The 18,089-nt window shown below is 38.4% G+C and overlaps 1 protein-coding gene across 4 annotated transcripts in view; it reads right to left on the bottom strand.

The window, feature by feature from the left end:
* Positions 1–1,508: 1,508 nt before the first annotated feature.
* The window catches only part of LOC140495728 (ribosomal protein S6 kinase alpha-6), a 122,246-nt gene continuing 105,665 nt past the window's right edge, over positions 1,509–18,089 (bottom strand). For all 4 annotated transcript variants that reach the window (XM_072594759.1, XM_072594758.1, XM_072594761.1 and 1 more), the window contains 7 exons: positions 17,744–17,833; positions 16,027–16,185; positions 14,428–14,589; positions 10,152–10,228; positions 5,821–5,938; positions 3,847–3,987; positions 1,509–3,568 (listed from right to left, as the gene is read on the bottom strand). In XM_072594759.1, the coding sequence (XP_072450860.1) occupies positions 3,443–3,568; positions 3,847–3,987; positions 5,821–5,938; positions 10,152–10,228; positions 14,428–14,589; positions 16,027–16,185; positions 17,744–17,833 (873 nt within the window). In that variant the 3' untranslated portion in view covers positions 1,509–3,442. The remainder of the gene's footprint in view (positions 3,569–3,846; positions 3,988–5,820; positions 5,939–10,151; positions 10,229–14,427; positions 14,590–16,026; positions 16,186–17,743; positions 17,834–18,089) is intronic.

Here is an 18,089-nt window from a genome sequence, read left to right on the forward strand (position 1 = left end):
TGTTACGGTTGGAGGGGTGGGGTCTGAGGGCGGAGGTGCAGGATGTGGACGAGATGCGTTGGAGGGCATCTTTAACCACGTGGGAAGGGAATTGCGGTCTCTAAAGGAGGCAGCCATCTGGTATGTTACAGAACAGTTTCCTCATTTCCCTTTCCCCCACCTCACTCCAGTTCCAAATTTCCAGCTCAGCACTGTCCCCATGACCTGTCCTACCTGCCTATCTTCTTTTCCACCTATCCACTCCACCCTCCCCCCACCCCCGACCTATCACTTTCATCCCCTCCCCCACTCACCTATTAGACTCTATGCTACTTTCTCCCCACCCCCACCCTCCTCTCATTTATCTCTCCACCCTTCAGGGTCTCTGCCTGTATTCCTGATGAAGGGCTTTTGCCCGAAACGTCGATTTTCCTGTTCCTCGGATGCTGCCTGAACTGCTGTGCTCTTCCAGCACTACTAATCCAGGAAATAATTCAGGTTGTTCCTCCTGAAGCTCAAAGAAAAATGAAACTTTTCTATCAAGTCAGGTTTCCCTCTGGGATCTGGTTTATCCAGTATCATCACCAACTGGCATCATAACAAAATGGGGACCTCTTGTGGGATCAAAATTCCTTGAATTGAACATCTGTTTCTTTAGTCATTTGCAGTGCTGTGGTTAAACTGATTCATAATTGTAACAAGATTGGTCGTCAGCCTGAATGAACTTAAGTGGCATAACTGAATGGCTTAAGTATATTAGAAATAATTTGATAAATAATGCAGTAATGGATAAACTGCAACATTTTGGGGGAGCGAGTGCATTTATTTAAAATTTAACATTGAGAAATGATTTTGAAGGCAATACTTAGCCATCATGGAACATTGATCATCTTCAACATGGTCCTTGTGCACTATCAAGAGATGAACACAATTACTGAAGTATCAACATATGTCAATTCAAAACAGTTATGTTTCATTGTACTGATGCTGAGAAATGCTACTTGATCATCGCCAGGCATTTCAGCTATTATCATTTTCCAAGTGTTGCTAAAAAGGCTGGTTCTTCATTTCCTTTTTTTTTTAAAGTCTTGGGATAAGTCATTCTCAGACAAGTTCCTACCTGCAATGTTCCTGTTTCAAACATTTCAACGTCAAATCCCAAAACGAAGGTTAAAATGAAAGAATCAAAGTCTTTGGTGACTATTTTAGCAATGTCAAAGATATTGAAGCTAAGAAATATTTTTATGATGGCTCAGAAATTTATTTTAGGGAGAGACAAAGACTTGCATCAGTTCACTTCAAATAGCTTCAGAGACTTGCAATTAGCAGAGATTTCTACTCTTTGGATATTTTTCTGTTGATTTCAGCTTTAGAAGGGACACCAATACAATCTGTTAGTACAGCAAAGAAATCGCAAAGTACACAGCAATAAATAGAAAATTTAAATGACATTTAAATAACTGGAGAAGTGAAAATAGAGATATACACATGAGATTAAGAGAAAAACATAAAAGACCAAAACACAAAACTAAATAAAAAATTATTCTGATTTTATTTTATAAATCCAACTTGAAATTTCATCCACAGGAACTAGATTCCACATTTGTGAAATTCATTTTCAGAGAGGTTGTGCTGCAGTAATTATGCTGAGTACACCATTTAAAAACTCAAACTTGCTCCTGATTGAACAAGACTGAAGTTTTTCCATCAATATTTAGTGTGAGAATTGTAGATCATGAGAGTCAATACAGCACAGAAGGAGAAAACTCAGCCCACGGAGGCAAACATCAGCTCAGTGAAGAGCAAGCTAATCAGTCCTATTGTTCGGTCTACTCTGCAGCCCTAGAAGTTCCTCAAGTGTCCATCCAAGATCTTCTTGAAATCACTGACCACCTCCGCTCCCATCACCCTTTTAAACAGCGAGTTTCAGGTTCCCGCCACTTGCTGCATACAAATATCTTCCCCCACATTTCAAAACAAATTCCAGTGCAGAATCCACCAGAAAAGACTGCAACAGCAATCTTGTGGAGGAACAGAGTACCACCAACGTCAACATGACTGTGGCTAAAGTTGCTGTCAATGCCATTCAATAATATTGCGTGCCAACGGCCTTGCATGGCAAAACCAGGGCCACAGTCTGCAGAGACACCTCTGCACAATTCACCCATGTGACACGTATAAACTTAGGAAAACAGACACAATAAATAATTTCAATAATATCCCTCAGCGATACGTAGTCTATCTGGTTTGCCAGCAATTTCATAAGAATAACTGGATTAAAAAGAGACAGCTATATAAATTGTGTCGTTCATGTAACATGTGTCAAGGATTTTATCCACAGCAAGGATTGTGATCGACACTGAAGTTGTGTAGAACATTCATAACTGCAACATATCTGACAGAAAAGCAAAAAAAGGTTAAAAACAATATCTAATTTTTTTTCCATTTGCTTAGACCTGAGATTCCAATTCTGTCCAATTATGCAAGTGATTGCTTAAGGTTGCTTTGAAAATATGATCTTGAGTAGAATATGGGACAAGTGATATTGGAGTCTTAGTTTCTCTGTACATATTAGCTACCTTCAACTTCACAAACCACAGGAAAGTAAAGAAACCAAAATATTATTATGGTACACATGAAGATGAAGTACATCAACTCTAAATAATACTAATGTTTTCTTACTTAATATTACTTGAAGGGACTGCAGGATCATCTACCTCGGTGTGATTTATGTTTGCCCTAAATATTGACACATTCCAGATTTCACTGTAAAATCTCAAAGACAAAAAGTGAAATACTGTAAAATGTTCCTCTTGGATAGAATCTAATCTAATTACAAAAATGCACAAATTCAAGTTCTGTCTAGCAATTTCTGGAAGAAAGTGGAAAATTAAATAAAGGATCTCAAGAAGCAATTTTAAGGCTGTTGGACAACTTAATACAATCCAGGTGATGTGCAATATGACATTTTAATGACAATATATAAATTGACATCAAAATAAAACTTTATCTAGAAGTACTGTATTTCTTGAAAATGAAAGTAAATAAATAAAATACAAAGTTTAATTAAACAATGTCTCAGAACAAGATCACATAATATAGCAAAATAGCTCTTAATGTGGCCACCAGCAACCCACTTGTGTACTTTGCTGATCCCATTGCCACCTTGATTAAAATTAATATGCCCTTTTCAAAAAATGCATTTAACTTTCATGATGTCAACCCGTCTGTACTTTTTGAGATGAATTATCTTCCATAACTTTTTTTTTCCCACGATAAAATCTTATCATTCCATCTTCCAGTAAACCCAATCTCTCACATCCTGATTTGGTAGCTTGATCTCCCGGTACTCAAAGTAAAAAATAAGGAAAAGCAAAAACTCTTCAGTTAGTGCAACCTCCAAGAGCTTGCTGCCATTCAAGTCAATTGAAAAAAAGTCATATATTGTTGGTTCATATATATTTCATAAGTCCGTTGAGGTAAGTTTTTTCATTACTCTGCGTTGGGCTAAACTTGAAGCAGCAACTGGCTCCAACACTGGACGAAGCGTTTTGTGGTTGAGGGCAGAATATGTAGCAGCCATGGCACCCTATGGATAAGGACAGACCTTCATTACAAAGCACAACAGTGGATTGTCACTATTTTAGATCATCTACATTAAATAAAGAGCATATTGTTTTCCTGCACAATCTTGGAAGTAGACATTTGTAATTGTATTGAACTTGCAGTACACTGATCTTTCACAGTTTAACTTTTTACCAAAACACTCAAGTAAAACAGAAGAGTTATACAGGTTTTCATAACTCGGAACCCCCATCCCCAAACCCCCAGAGGTAAAAGGTATTTTCACTCATTTATAATACTTACTTTTACCAGATGAGGTGCATCCTGTCGGTTCAGTTGGAAATGTGGTAACTGATCGCGGCAAGCAATCCAGGGATGCTTGAGCACTTGCTCAGCTGTGAATCGTTGATGGGGATCAACGTGAAGCATACTGGACAATAAATCCTGGATTTTAGAATTAAAAGAAAGCAAGAGACAATGGGGCATAAAAAAAATCACTCCTCCAAACTAGTTGTAAAACCAGATACCTTAAAGATTGCCGATTAATTTATAACCAAGGCTGCTGCCGCAAGCTTAAAAAAAAACTTTATAATACATTGGTTTAAATTTGATTCAAGCTAAGCATAGGAGAGTCCTTCTCTGAGAAAACTGGGAACAGAATAATTTGAGAGAGGGAAGCACAATGTACTTAGTTTAAACAATTGTCCTGTCTAAGTACTCACCCACTACTCAACTAATACCCATTTGCATTACCAGATCAACATTCCAACTGTCTACCAATAGCCTGTAACAGAAGTAAATAATACAAAAATTGGCTAATGTGTGCGCAGTGTCATTTCAAGAACTATCCAAATAATTCCACACTCCTGACATTTTCCTACAACCTATGAATGCTCCCTTCAAGTATATAACCAATTCCCAAAAAGACATTACCATTGTATCTGGTATACCTACCTGTTCATTCCAGATCAAAACATTTTGCATAAGAAAATCACATCATCTCTGGTTATTTTTATCAATCAGCTTAACTCTGCATTCTTCGATTTCTGATCCCTTGATAATTGGAAACAACTTCTTATTTATTCCATCAGAACAACTCATGATATGGAGCAGCTAATCATCTCAAACATCTGCCTCAAGGAGCACAAGCCAACCTCTATGTAGCTACAGACCCTCATCTCTGCTACCATTCGGGACATCTCTTCTGTATTCTCTGTAAGGCACTGACACCCTTCCCAGTGGTGCCTTTAATTGAACACAGAACTCAAGCTGAAATCAAATCAGTATCCTAGAAAAATATTAGTGTTGCCTCTTTGTTTTACTCTGCACCCCTACTTTGAAGCTAAAGGCCTTTAACTGCATTGTTCTGCCATGTTCATAGATTTGTGTACATGGGCTCTTACAGTTCAGTGCTCCTTTGCCCTATTTAAAATTCTGCCATTGAATTTTTCTCATTTCTCCTCATTCTTGCATTCCACATTTTTCATTTTTGAATTCCATCTACCATGCATATAAAAAGGTAAAGTCTCCATAGTCCCTGTAGAGCACAGGACTGCTTCACATTATAGAAAGAGGACTGGAGGCGAGTTTAACCTGCAGGTCACCACACATTGGGTGAGTTTAAGAAGGTTGGACCTTCGTAACGCAGCTGATACAGGAAGTGAACCCTAGCGTCACTCTACATTACAAACCAGCTGTCCTGCCAACTGAGCCAACCAATCAGCAAAGCCCTGAAGGAGGATGCTTTCAGTTGCACAATTAAAGTTTAGGTGGAGTGGGAAAGGGAAGAGGAAATTTCACAGTCTGATGCCTCCTGATTGGAAAAGTCCTTCAGACTGAGTACATTGACCCACTTACTACCAGGAAAGTTTGCTTACCTTCAACCCGCCTCAGTGATTTATGTCAGCACCAAAAAAAACCTTCTATATTAATCAAACAATGCTAGCCCAAAAGGAAAAACTCACACCACACTTCAGCAGGTGGGAATGATACTGTTAGTCTCAGTAGTATAGAATGGTGGCCTGTGTAATGGTGCTGCAGGGTATAAAGAAGAAAGTTGCTTCTCTCCCAATACCATTATTGCTCATTTTGCCTTCAATTTACTTAAGCAATAACCTAATGAAAGCCCATTCAAAGGAGAAAAGGTTCTTTGCACTGGTCAGTTAACCAACAATACTAATTGGTCATATTTTGCTCAACCTTATTTCTAAAATATGATGTTATATTTGCAACCAAATTTTGTTGCCTTAAAATGGTTACAACAACTGCATATTTTACCTTAGCTGCATCCGAAACTGTATCCCAGTTGCCTCCGCTCAGTGAGAATTTGCCACTCCCTATTCGCAATAAAATTTCTTCTGCAGTATCGTTTGGTCCATTGGCAAAAGGAGTATAACTAGTACAAGACAAAATGAACCAGTGAATCATGCACACTCCTCTTTTCTTGTAACGGCACTGAATACAGTTCTACAGATTTTGATAGCCTTTTCATCAGTGGCCACAGTTCCCGTCTGAGTCTAGTCACATTACAGCCAAACTGGACCATGAACTCATTTCACATGACACCCACCAACGTGCACTTGCTCTGCAGTAGGAAGCTTGGTCAACTAGTCTCTCCTCAATCGAGGACCAGTTGCAGCCCTCCAAAAACAGCACCGCAGTTTGCAGAGTGATAGCCAAATTACGCTCAGTGTGAATCACAGAATCCCTACAGTGTGGAAACAGGCCATTTGGCTCAACAAGTCCATACTGACCCTTCGAAGAGTGACCCATTCCTCTAACTACTGCACCTAACTTAGATTTTCCTGAACATGATGGACAATTTAGCATGGCCAATTCACCTAACCTGCACACCTTTGGACTGTGGGAGGAAAAGGGAGCGCCCAGAAGAAACCCACACAGACACAGGGAGAATGTGCAAACTCCACACAGACAATCACCTGATGCAGAAATCGAACCTGGGTCCCTGGCACTGTGAGGCAGCAATGCTAACCACTGAGCCACAATACTGCCAGTGTGGCTCATTTTGCATGTCAAACTCCAGCTATCAAGAGAACCAAAATCATTTACTTCTCTACATACAATTTCCCAACACAGTTTGCAGTAGTAAAGGTGAAACACTAATAAAGACCACTACTAAAGTCCAACTTCATTTGCAGGGGTCAGGGTTAGAGTTCGGGAAACAAGTATGGTAGTTATGGCAATATTGATAATATTTTCACAATAAAAAGTCAGCTGCTAACTAATTATGAAGACCTTTCCATCCCTTCAAGATGACGTATGCGCTTGCTCCAATCTGCCCTTTGATTGTGCGATGTCAAGACTTAACAGCACTTTAAAAAAAAACATGAGACTTGTCCACTCGCTGTGCTTAAGAATCGAGTAGGCAGTGTCAAGATGTGTACAGTTCATGGACTAGTTTGTAAAATCACTCTTATAACTTGTATGTATTGAAATAATTGCTGCTGTTTAACAAATAACGTTCATCAGTCATGTTCTATGATAAGATATAATATACCACTGAATGGCTCTAAGTGTTCATAATTATGTTTAAGGAGATGTGAAATCTGAATTTATTAAATGGCTTAATGGAACACTGACAACAGATACAATTGGATCAGAAATTATGCCATAATATTGGCAAATAAACACAATGCCGTTATACAGCATACTTTTATTATCGTAGTTAAGATTTTAAGCAATATAAAATAAACAAATCATGCTAAAGTCACACTGAAACAGAAAATCTAGAAACATGTTGCAAGCAAATAAACAATTTATTCATTAATACTGGTAACAATAATTCCTAATCTACTTATTCACACACATCTCTGCAAGATTACCTGCTGAGGCACACAATGCACTGACCAGATCAATTCATTTTCAAAGAGAATAAGAGTGGATAATTTACTGAAGTAACAAGGTCTTCTGAAAGCAATGATTAAAAATCAACCAAGGATGTAAAAGTTATGACAAAAACACAACATCTGGAAAAATAACACTGCATAACAGTTGTTCGTAAGACACCAACAACTTCACAGAAAGTAAGAAAATCATCAGTGCGTAGTGAATGGGCGGGGGGCAGCCTGGGTTGGATCAGAGCATGCTCACATATCCTTCAAGATTCAAACTCCCAAAATTTTGTGTATGTTAACTTGGACTTCGTTCACATTTTACAGGTTAGAAAGCTCATTAATGTGACATTCAGTTTAAATTATTCAGTCCCTACATGAACCTCTCTATTTTCTTTCCAAACTTACAACAATCTCTGCCTCAATGTCATCAAAATGAAAGATATGGTCATTGACCTCAGAAAGCAGAGTGGAGGACACACTCGTTTATATCAAATGTTGCTGAGGTGGAGGTGGGGTTGACAGCTCGGAGTATGTATCACCAACAATCTACCCCTGTCTGTCCACATCAACACCTATACTTCCTCAGAAAGCTAAGAAACTTTGGCATTTGCACGATGACTCTTACCAATTTTTCTATGTGCACCATAAAAAGTACCCTATCCAGAAGGCATCTGTTCTGTTCACGACCTTGTGAACCCAGCCCAATCCATCATGAAAATCAGCCTTCTTTCTATTGATTCCATCTATACTTCTTGCTGCCTCTGAAAGGCAGCCAACATAATCGAAAATCCTTTCCACCCTGGTTACACTCTCTTCCACCCTCTTCCATCAGGCAGATGATATAGAAGCTTCAAAAACACATACCAACAGATTTAACAACAGCTTCTTCCCTGCTGAATTATGAACAGATCTCTCATATATGAGAGATAATCTTTCTCTACATCCTTTCTGTTGCTGTTCCTCTATATTCTGCAATCTATTCTGTCACCCTGACGTACTTATGCAAGTTATGATTTGTCTGTTTAGCATGCAAAACAATACTTTTCACAGTATCTCGGTACATGTGACAATAATAAATCATATAAAATCAAACGTTAGGCAAAATGCTTAGAAATCTAATTAGTATAGAAGCTGCAATATCATCAAATTTTATTAACTCCATTCTTCCGCAGTTTTGGTTTTATGTAACATGGACAGTTTTATAGATTAACAAAGATTGAAAAAACCAGGGGGGTCATGGTCCCTGAATAACTTTAGGTTTATGAGCAGGCATTTTGCATACAGTAAGAAGGGAGAATGCAGTTAGCAAGTGCAATGGTTGCAATGACAGACGATGATGGAATTTACTTCAGCATTGAGAAATCTAGAATTGGCCACAGCATGGGGAATATCACTAATTATTATCCAACTTGGTCACACTCTACAACTTCCTGTGTACAGGAATTGTTGTGCCTCACTGGAATAACACACTGGATATCAAATCCCGTTATTTCTGAAATCATCAGTTAAGTTAAAGCTTTTAATCATAGTACACATGCTGCCTCAATTCACCTGACTTTTTAAGATCCAAGTTAACATAATGATGGACCAGATTTCTGTACTTAACAAGCATTACTATTTATTATAAATACAAATATGAACTGTCAACATAGAACTCCACTAGTTAAAACTCTTTATAAAAACTCTTTCAGTCATCTTTAACTAAAATCCTTTAGAAAACCTACCCTACAGACATATCAGATTAGATTACTTACAGTGTGGAAACAAGCCCTTTGGCCCAACAAGTCCACACTGACCCACCCAGACCCATTCCCCTACATTTACCCCTTCACCTATGAGCAATTTAGCGTGGTCAATCCACCTAACCTGCACATTTTTTTTTGGATGTAGGAGGAAACCGGAGCACCTGGAGGAAACCCACGCAGTCATGGAGAGAATGTGCAAACTATACACACACACACACACACACACACACACACACACACACACAGACAGAGTCGCCTGAGGCGGGAAGTGAGCCTGGGTCTCTGGCGCTGTGAGGCAGCAGTGCTAACCACTGTGCCACCATGCCGCCCATATGCAGATGGACAAAAAAATTGGAATTATGGTAGAGGAAAAACCTGGGCCAACGTACCTGTCTAAAGAGTTCACTGAGATTATCCCTTTTACTTGTTCAAGCAGTGGGGGAAATTTAGTTGCAGATGGGCTGGCACCAGTGAGTGAGAGATCTGGCTGGCAACAAGCAGCTAACTCCTCTACAAAGTTGTCAGTTTCAAAGGCCTTCTACATTCCAACAAGTATTTAATCGGCTCCTTGTTAACTGAGCAACTTGTGTGTGTGAATGATATGAGATGTTTTCAGACTTGCAGAAGGGGAGTGGTGTCTCCCTCTCTCTGCAATGAAAAATACCTAAAGCTGAACGAAAGTCAGTTTTTTTTTCCCCTTATCAGTTTTTGAAAGCTGTAGATTTTAACCATTAATTAAGAGACTTTGCAATTTGTGAACTAGTTACTCTGTCCAACGCTGTCATTCATTAACAATAACAATGGAATGCAGGAACAGTTTCACCAACAATTAAAAAATAGCACAAGTTAGCCCACTTTTCAGATTATTTCTGCAAGTTTTCAAAGACGTCAGTTCATATGCTACAGTAAAAATACAGATCTGATAACAATACTTTGATATAATTATCCCACAAGCAAAGGCCAACGGGTGCAACATAAATCAGACACTGACATATTCGCTTGTACTCACCCAGCTAACATTGTATATAGAAGTACTCCTAAGCTCCAAATGTCACATGCAGCATCATAACCCTGACGCATTAGAACCTGAAAAGCAACCAAAACACGCACTTTCAATAAACTTCAGTCACAAGAAAAAATGCCCTCATCACATAAGCATTTCTGTCCAATTCCTTACATGGTAATTTATTTGAGAAAGCCTTCACCTTCTGGTGTCATTATTTTGCTTTCAAATCAACAGAAGATTTATCAAAATTGCTTATATCTGCCAATTTCTTATTATATCTGCTACGGTCTCTGGTGACTATTATTTCTGCCACTTAACCTCCTGTACTCCATGAAGCATTTCACAGATCATTCTATTCCTGGGCATAATCATGATATGTCTTTTTAATTCTGCTTTTTTTTAAAAAAAATACACTGATCATCCAAGATACCATTCCACTCTGAGGAACGATCTAGCCTTCTGATGAAAGGGATAGAATATATAAATGTATTAACTTAGATTTCAAAATAACGACATATGGGTATTGGTTGCTTTGGGGAAGTGTTTTGTTCAAAAGAATACAAGGGTCAGAGAGCACTTCAGGAACTGTGAACTAATCCAGTGTGCATCAGAGCGCAGGTGACAGCAAACCTCTGAGTTATTAATGGAGAGTTTTATATTATTGTATTGACAGCAAGTAAATATGATGGGCTATGAGCTTTGTTTTCAGTTCAAAAGAATCTAGGATGAACAAGTTTTAAAACAATTCAGTCCAGAAGCAAGCTTTTCTGTACAGTTCAGAAGACACAAGTGCTTGGTTTAGAAATCTGGTTAGTTTCTCTCTTCAGTGCAGTTCAGGGAACTGGTCACCTCAGCAGAAGGGTTTCATCTGAGAAACTTTCAAGCCAGGAGTCCTTTGCTAGCAACCTATAAACTGCTAGCACTGACAAAATTTATATCATCAGATTTGTGAAAACTTCACAACGGCAGATTTGGAAAGCACTTCATAATTGTCAGTAGTCAGTTAAATAGAATCTTGAAGATTTGAGATATGTAGTGTAATTGCTCTGTAGTTGAGAATGTGTAATGTACAAGGTCAGGGAATAGGTGAAACATTGTTTTGCTGCATGATTTGAGATCAACCTGGATAGCTCTTATATAAGTTACTTTGTACTTCTGTTCAGTTGCTGAAAAAAATCTGTAGCTTCTAGTGAATACATCTCCATGTTTTTTTAAAAAAGTTATCAAGCCAGGTTGCATTCTACTTTACATTTAACCTATTTTTCTAATCAACCTGTTCAAAGGTTAATTACACACCTGTGGAACACTTAGGACTTCAACCCACGTCTCCTGTGGTAGGAATGCCACAAGAGGGCTTAAATCAAATAAAGAATTAGATTGGATTCCCTACAGTATGGAAACATGCCATTTCACCCACAAGTCCACACTGACCCTCTGAAGAGTAACCCATCCAGACACATTCCCCTACCCTATATTTACCCCTGACTAATGCACCTCACACGAGCAATTTAGCACGGCTAATTCACCTGACCTGCACATCTTTAGACTGTGGGTGGAAACCGGAGCGCGCGCACACAGACATGAGGAGAATGTGCAAAATAGTCACCCAAAGCTGGAATTGAACCTGGGTCAATTAGTAATGTTACATTGCAGTCGTTGAACTCCTATGTTAATTAAACCAAAACACCCAGAAAAGCTCACCTTGCCTCATAATCTGTTAAGATGCAAGTGATAGAAAACTCCCAAATTCCATTATTTAAAGACTAAAAATCAAAATACTTTCCTAACTCTAATAGCGAACAGGAGAAAGTGAGGACTGCAGGTGCTGGAGTTCAGAGTCAAAAAGTGTAGTGCTAGAAAGGCACAGCCAGTCAGACAGCATCCAAGGAACAGGAGAATCGGCATTGAGCATAAGCTGGTCTTCATTCCTGCTTGAAATGTCGACTCTCCTGCTCCACAGATGCTGCCTGACCAGCTGTGCTTTTCCAGCACCACTTTTTGACTCCAATAGTGAACATTAAACCAAAAGAAAAACTATTCACAAATCCAAGCCCTGCGTTATCTTAATCAGTTACTATCTGACCCTAATTCTATTAAAAATATGCTGTTCCAAAAGGACACTTATTAAAATTACATTAACTTAATCTCATAACTACACCATCTTTGTCTTCCCAGCATCTTCAGTTTTCCTACTACTGATCTCCCTGGATTGTCTTCTTTCTTTTCACTTTACATGAAAAGGTACCTTTGATAGAGAGGATTTATTTCTGATTTCTTTAACAGCATGATGTTAGATGGGCAGTGATCTCGCCGGCAGTTTCACTCTCCATGACAATTGCTCTCTGACCAATTTTCAAAATGTCCACATTCTTATACACCCCCAATATTGGATCTTATTGGTTTGATGTTAGCAAAACGATAAATTCAAACTCAATTGGGTTTTGGTATCCTGGGGCATAGTTTAAACTGATTGGTTAAATTCAAATTGTTGCCAAATGATTGCCATCTAGGCATATACACAGGTGCTTGTAATTTCTCAGTTCAGAAAAGCATTCTCTCTCTCAAAAGGTATATACACCTTCAACTTTATAACAATACCATCAGTTGAGATCATAACAATTTAAAAACATTTGCTCTTGTCAGGCTGATTGGGATGACTGAGTTTTCAAGCCTACAATAAAGTTAAACCAATGAATTATGAATGTATAATGTTGGCCGTACTTCACTTCAGTGAGTACTGAATTAGTGTGTTTCTGATGAGCCCTTAAGCCAACGCTCTGTTTGACCCTTCAGACAATCCCATGACAATATTCAAAGAAGGGCGGAGCAGTTTTCCCCATTGCTTGCTCTTCAGTCAACACTGAATTGGCATCACACTGTTACTTTGTTATATGAAAGGATTGCTCTGCTCCTTGTTTGGCAGTGGCTTCATTTGAGATATCACAAAGATGTATAAGGATGTGATTAACTTTATCTCTAAATAACTGGCACGCTTTACAAGGTTCTGGGGCAAACAGTCATTGGGGTTTTGAATCACATGAGATAAGAACAGCTCTTTGCAAACGCGCAAAGTCTCAAAATTATACAGAAAAAATAAATAATAAGTAACATAGTACTGTCCAGCCATGGCTTCGAAAAACGGAATTCACACAGTGATTTCCATGATCTCAAATTGCTTTACATGCAAGGAAAAATTTTGCAAGTGTCGACGCTATTGTAATATAGGAAAGTCAGCAGGTAATTTGCAGATAATGTTCTATAAATAGCAATATGGTAATAAGCCAAATCTTATTGAAGGATGTGTTTGTGATGTTTGTTTCACTTTTTCCTGCTCTCATCGGCTTAAGTTTTTTTTAACTATACCTGGCCGGAAGTCCAAGGTGACAACTGGGACTTTAATGAATAATACTATATCTCCTTAACCCAAGATTAAGGATTGAGGAGAGAGAAAAACACAAGGAATGTCAGAGAAGGAGAATTAGTAAAATTAGGTACAGAAAAATTGGCAAGAGTTGGAACTGTAAAGGAAGGAAAAGTTTTTAACATTTGGTAGCAAAAATATATGACCCAATTGTTCTTTTCCTGGGAGGAAACGGAGCACTTAGCACTGAATTAAAATTTTGTTGTTAAAAGTATATTTAAGCTGTTATGAACTCCAATTTTCTGCAGTGAGGTTAAATAATAAAGCCAGGAAAGTAATTGGAAAGCTAAGGGTAAGATGATGCTTGTGAGAATCAAATGAATGGCATGCAAGTTCTGGAAGTATGCAGCCTTAGAAAATGCAAGTCAACATTTGACTGCTTTAGAGATCTAATCACTCCGATTATTTCATGTCTTATTATTCGGTGCTATTAAATCATGTTGAGTTCCACTGTTTAAAACAGCAAGTAGAAGTTTAATGACATTAAAAATCACAATGCCAGGTTATGGTTCAACAGGTTTATTTGGAAGCTCAGATAGCTTTCAGAGTGCTGCTCCTTTATCAGGTGGTTGTCCATCTGATGGTGATGGTCCACAGGTAGACAACCACCTAATGAGGGAGCAGTGCTCCAAAAACCCGTGCTTCCAAATAAACCAGTTGGACTACCACCTGGTGTTGTGTGATTTTTAACTTTGTACACCCCAGTCCAACACCGGCACCCCCAAATCTTTAATGACAATAGATTTATATTTTACAAACTTGTCCCAGATTTTCAGCGAGAGCACTGACTGCTTTTAATGACTGACAAAGTCTTTTACTTCAATAAAGTGCAACAAGTAGGTAGGGATATTGGCACACCTCAGGAGCCACGAAGTTGGCTGTGTAGCATGGGGTCATAAGCAGGCCATTCTCACCACGCAGCTGTTTTGCAAAGCCAAAATCACATATCCGGATAGATTCAGGATCGCCAGATTCATCCATATACAAAATATTACTTGGTTTTAAATCTCTATGTACAACCTATATATAAAGAGTAAACCAGAAGATTATTCTCACAATTCATCCAGAACATTGCAAAATTGTTTATAGCACGAGAACATTATCAAAAGTTGCAGCAAGTTTAATTAAGTTGTGATCCCTGTTGGTAAAATTCTGCAGTGTGAACAGGAAATACAAAAATGTCAGCCTGCAATAAATACAAATCAAGTCTGTGCATGAATGTGGTTTTAAAAAAGGAACACCGGCAAACATATTTCACCATTAAAACCTCTTCGGCAGAAAAAAACCCCATAAATTTGCTGAAAATGAAAATGTGAATTAAATAAATTCACATTATTGAAAATGTTCTAACATAAAACTAACACACATACAATCCAACCTAACACTCTTGTCAGAACGAAACTGATATACAGTCCAAACTCAGTTTACTTGATAAAAAATATACAACGGCCAAGTGAGGAGAGTGAATCAGTTCTCCTCTTTTAAGCCCAACTGGTCACCACATGGATTTAATTTTTTTTAAGCACAGTTATATCACAGCAAAGCATGTTTAACTGATTTAACGGAGTTCTTTGAAGAAACAACTTGTGCTGTGGATAAACCAGTGGACATACAGTACTTTTATTTCCAGACGATATTTGATAATGTGCCAAATCAAAGGTTATTGCAGAAAATCAAAGCTTATGGGTGTTGGGTGTAACATTTTGGCATCAGAAGAAGGTTGGCTAGCTCACAAGCAGAGAGGAGGAATAAATGGATCTTATTCACTGACACGATGGCACAAGTGGTGTGCCACAGGAATTAACACTGGGTCTCAACTCTTTACAAGTTATATAATGATTTGGATAAAGGGACCAGAGGCATAGTAGGCAAATTTGCTGATGACACAAAGACAGTTATCAAAATAATTTGTGAAGAGGACAAAAGGATATAGATAGGTTAAGTGAGCAGCAAAGATTTGGCAAATGGAGTGTATTCTGGGAAAGTGAGACATATCAATTTTGGCAGAAAAAAGCACATTATCTAACTGGTGAGAGGTAGCAGAGCTGAGATGCGGAGAGACTTGGGTGTCCTTGTGTATAAATTACAGAAGGTTAAAATGTAGGTACAGCAAGTAATCAGAAAAGTTGATGGAATGTTTTGTTTTATTGAGAGGGGATTAAGTGGATTACCTTATAAGAAAAGACTAGGACTGTAACCTCGAGTTGGAAGAGTCAAGAAAACCTTAATTGAAATGCACAGATCCTAAGGGACGTTGATGGGTGAATGTAGAAAGTTGTTTCCTCTTGTGGGAGGAGTTAGAACTAGGGTTCAGAATTTGAAAAAAAAGGTCAAGACAGAATACAAATGTATTTTTTTCTACATTTTAAATGAAATAAAAACTTTGAACGGAATTATGCCACACTTGTTGGCTGAGGTACTGATAAATAATAATCTACCACAAGTGTAAACACTCACCCCTTGGCAGTGAAGATATTCCACTGTCTTTGTTATTGTAAATAGCACAGCACTGGCTTCTCGTTCAGAAAAGTACTTCTGCCGAAGGAGCCTATCAAGCAGCTCACCCCCTTTCAACAGTTCAGTGACAAGGTAAACATATCGCCCATCATCATATACCTGTGCATGCAAAACAGTCAATACTGAATTGTGCTACAAACAGCTCCTAACTTGTTCCTAAATAAACCTTAAATATGACAAGTATTTAATTCCACTGAAAGCATTTATTTGGGCATAAAATAGAAAAACAATCTGGGTAATTAAAGCTTATATGCTACAGGGTAACGGACGGAGTCTGTTAACAGGCCTCTTTGGGAGAAACTAGGTATAGATTTTTAAAAATCTCATACACTCACAGCCAAAATTAATTTGCACACAAACAATACAATAATGCAGTTACACATACAGACAAACGTATGAAATCATAAGCATAAATTTTACCCATCATAAACAGAGTCCAAAAGGCCACATACACCCATCCCCAATCTAGCTGCATCATCCTTTCAAGCAATGCTTTCTAGATTTTAAACATGCTGCACAGCAAAAGATACTCCACATATTGCCTATGGTTTTTGTCATTCATCTTATATTGAGTTTTCAAGCCTTCTATGATTAAAGAACAATGAGTAGAATCTTATAGGGGTCTGAGGACGTGTGGCATAGAACATAAGAAACAGGAGTGGGATTAAGCCATTTGGCCCTGAATCTGCTCTGCCATTCATTCTGGTCATAGCTGATCATCCTTCTTAGTAGCAGGTTCCTACTTATCCCCCACATTCTTTGGTCCCTTTAGCCCCATAGGGCCAATCAGACAAGAAGTCCGACGACTGTGATGCTGTAACTTGTATTTATCTTTCACGCTTTCACAAGTGCGTTGTCAGGAGGCAGTGAGTTGACAATTAAGGGACTAGTGCATTTTAAACATCTTGTTGATGGCCCACTTGCTTCATTAAAGTTCAGCTTTCTTACTGCTTGCTCCAAATGGACACCAGACACCAATGTAGGGCTCCAGGATCACCAGTCATATCCAACATGTGCCAGCCTTAAGAGCCCTCATGGCTCATCTCCGATCCACTGACAGAAGCCTTCGACACATCAACGCTGCACTGTCAACTAACACTGTGAAGCATCGGTAGGAAGAAAGCAGAGTTAATATGCTAAGCCCAGTGACTCTTCATCAGAACGCTAATTTTGCTTTGTTCCCACAAATGCTACCAGACCTGTTGAGCTTTGTGATCAATTTCTGTTCTTGTTTCAGATCTCCATGACCTGCAATTCTTTGCTTTATTAAAACATTGTAAAGCTGTAGCAAAGACACTCTGCGCTCAGATTCACACACCCCCAGTTCATGGACTGGACCAGACAGCATCATCAGGCTATTCACTAGAAACATCAGAACGAATTGCCCAACTCGATTTGTCATTTGTCGAGGTGGGTCCTCTCCTTGAATCTCTTATGCTGAAGTTACGCACGATGGTGTTAAGTAGGTCGAGGAGTTCCAGATTTGTGATCCACAGCAGATATTGAAGACAGTGTAAGACTCAGAAAAAGTTCAGAAAGTTTAGGAGGAGGAGACATAAGGAACGTAACAAAACGTTTTTCACTGGGTGGTCTGCAGAATTAGCCTGGAAAATGTTCGGAAATTATAAAAGCAACTAAAATTAAACAACAAGCTTACATCTTTCAAAGTAATAATGTTTGGATGCTGTCCATAGCGCATTAATATTTCAATCTCCTCTGAAGGGTCTCGTTTACTCTTATCAATTATCTGTAAATTAAAAAAAATTGAATTAACAAAAACAAGCTCAAGGATTCATTCATCACAAAACCAAACCCCAATCACTGTAAACAGTCTCAGTTATTCAAGCAGTCTTGTATATTCACTGACGCATGCATTTGCTTTAAACAATTGCAACACCAGCCGTAAAATAATCTACATATGTAACATACATTTTAAAAGAGGCTAAAAAGAAATAAAAACTGAGCCAAAGGAGACATGATATAGAAAAAAAAAATCAAACCTG

This window comes from Chiloscyllium punctatum, chromosome 25, assembly GCF_047496795.1.
Source record: "Chiloscyllium punctatum isolate Juve2018m chromosome 25, sChiPun1.3, whole genome shotgun sequence".
Classification (NCBI taxonomy): Eukaryota; Metazoa; Chordata; class Chondrichthyes; order Orectolobiformes; family Hemiscylliidae; genus Chiloscyllium; species Chiloscyllium punctatum.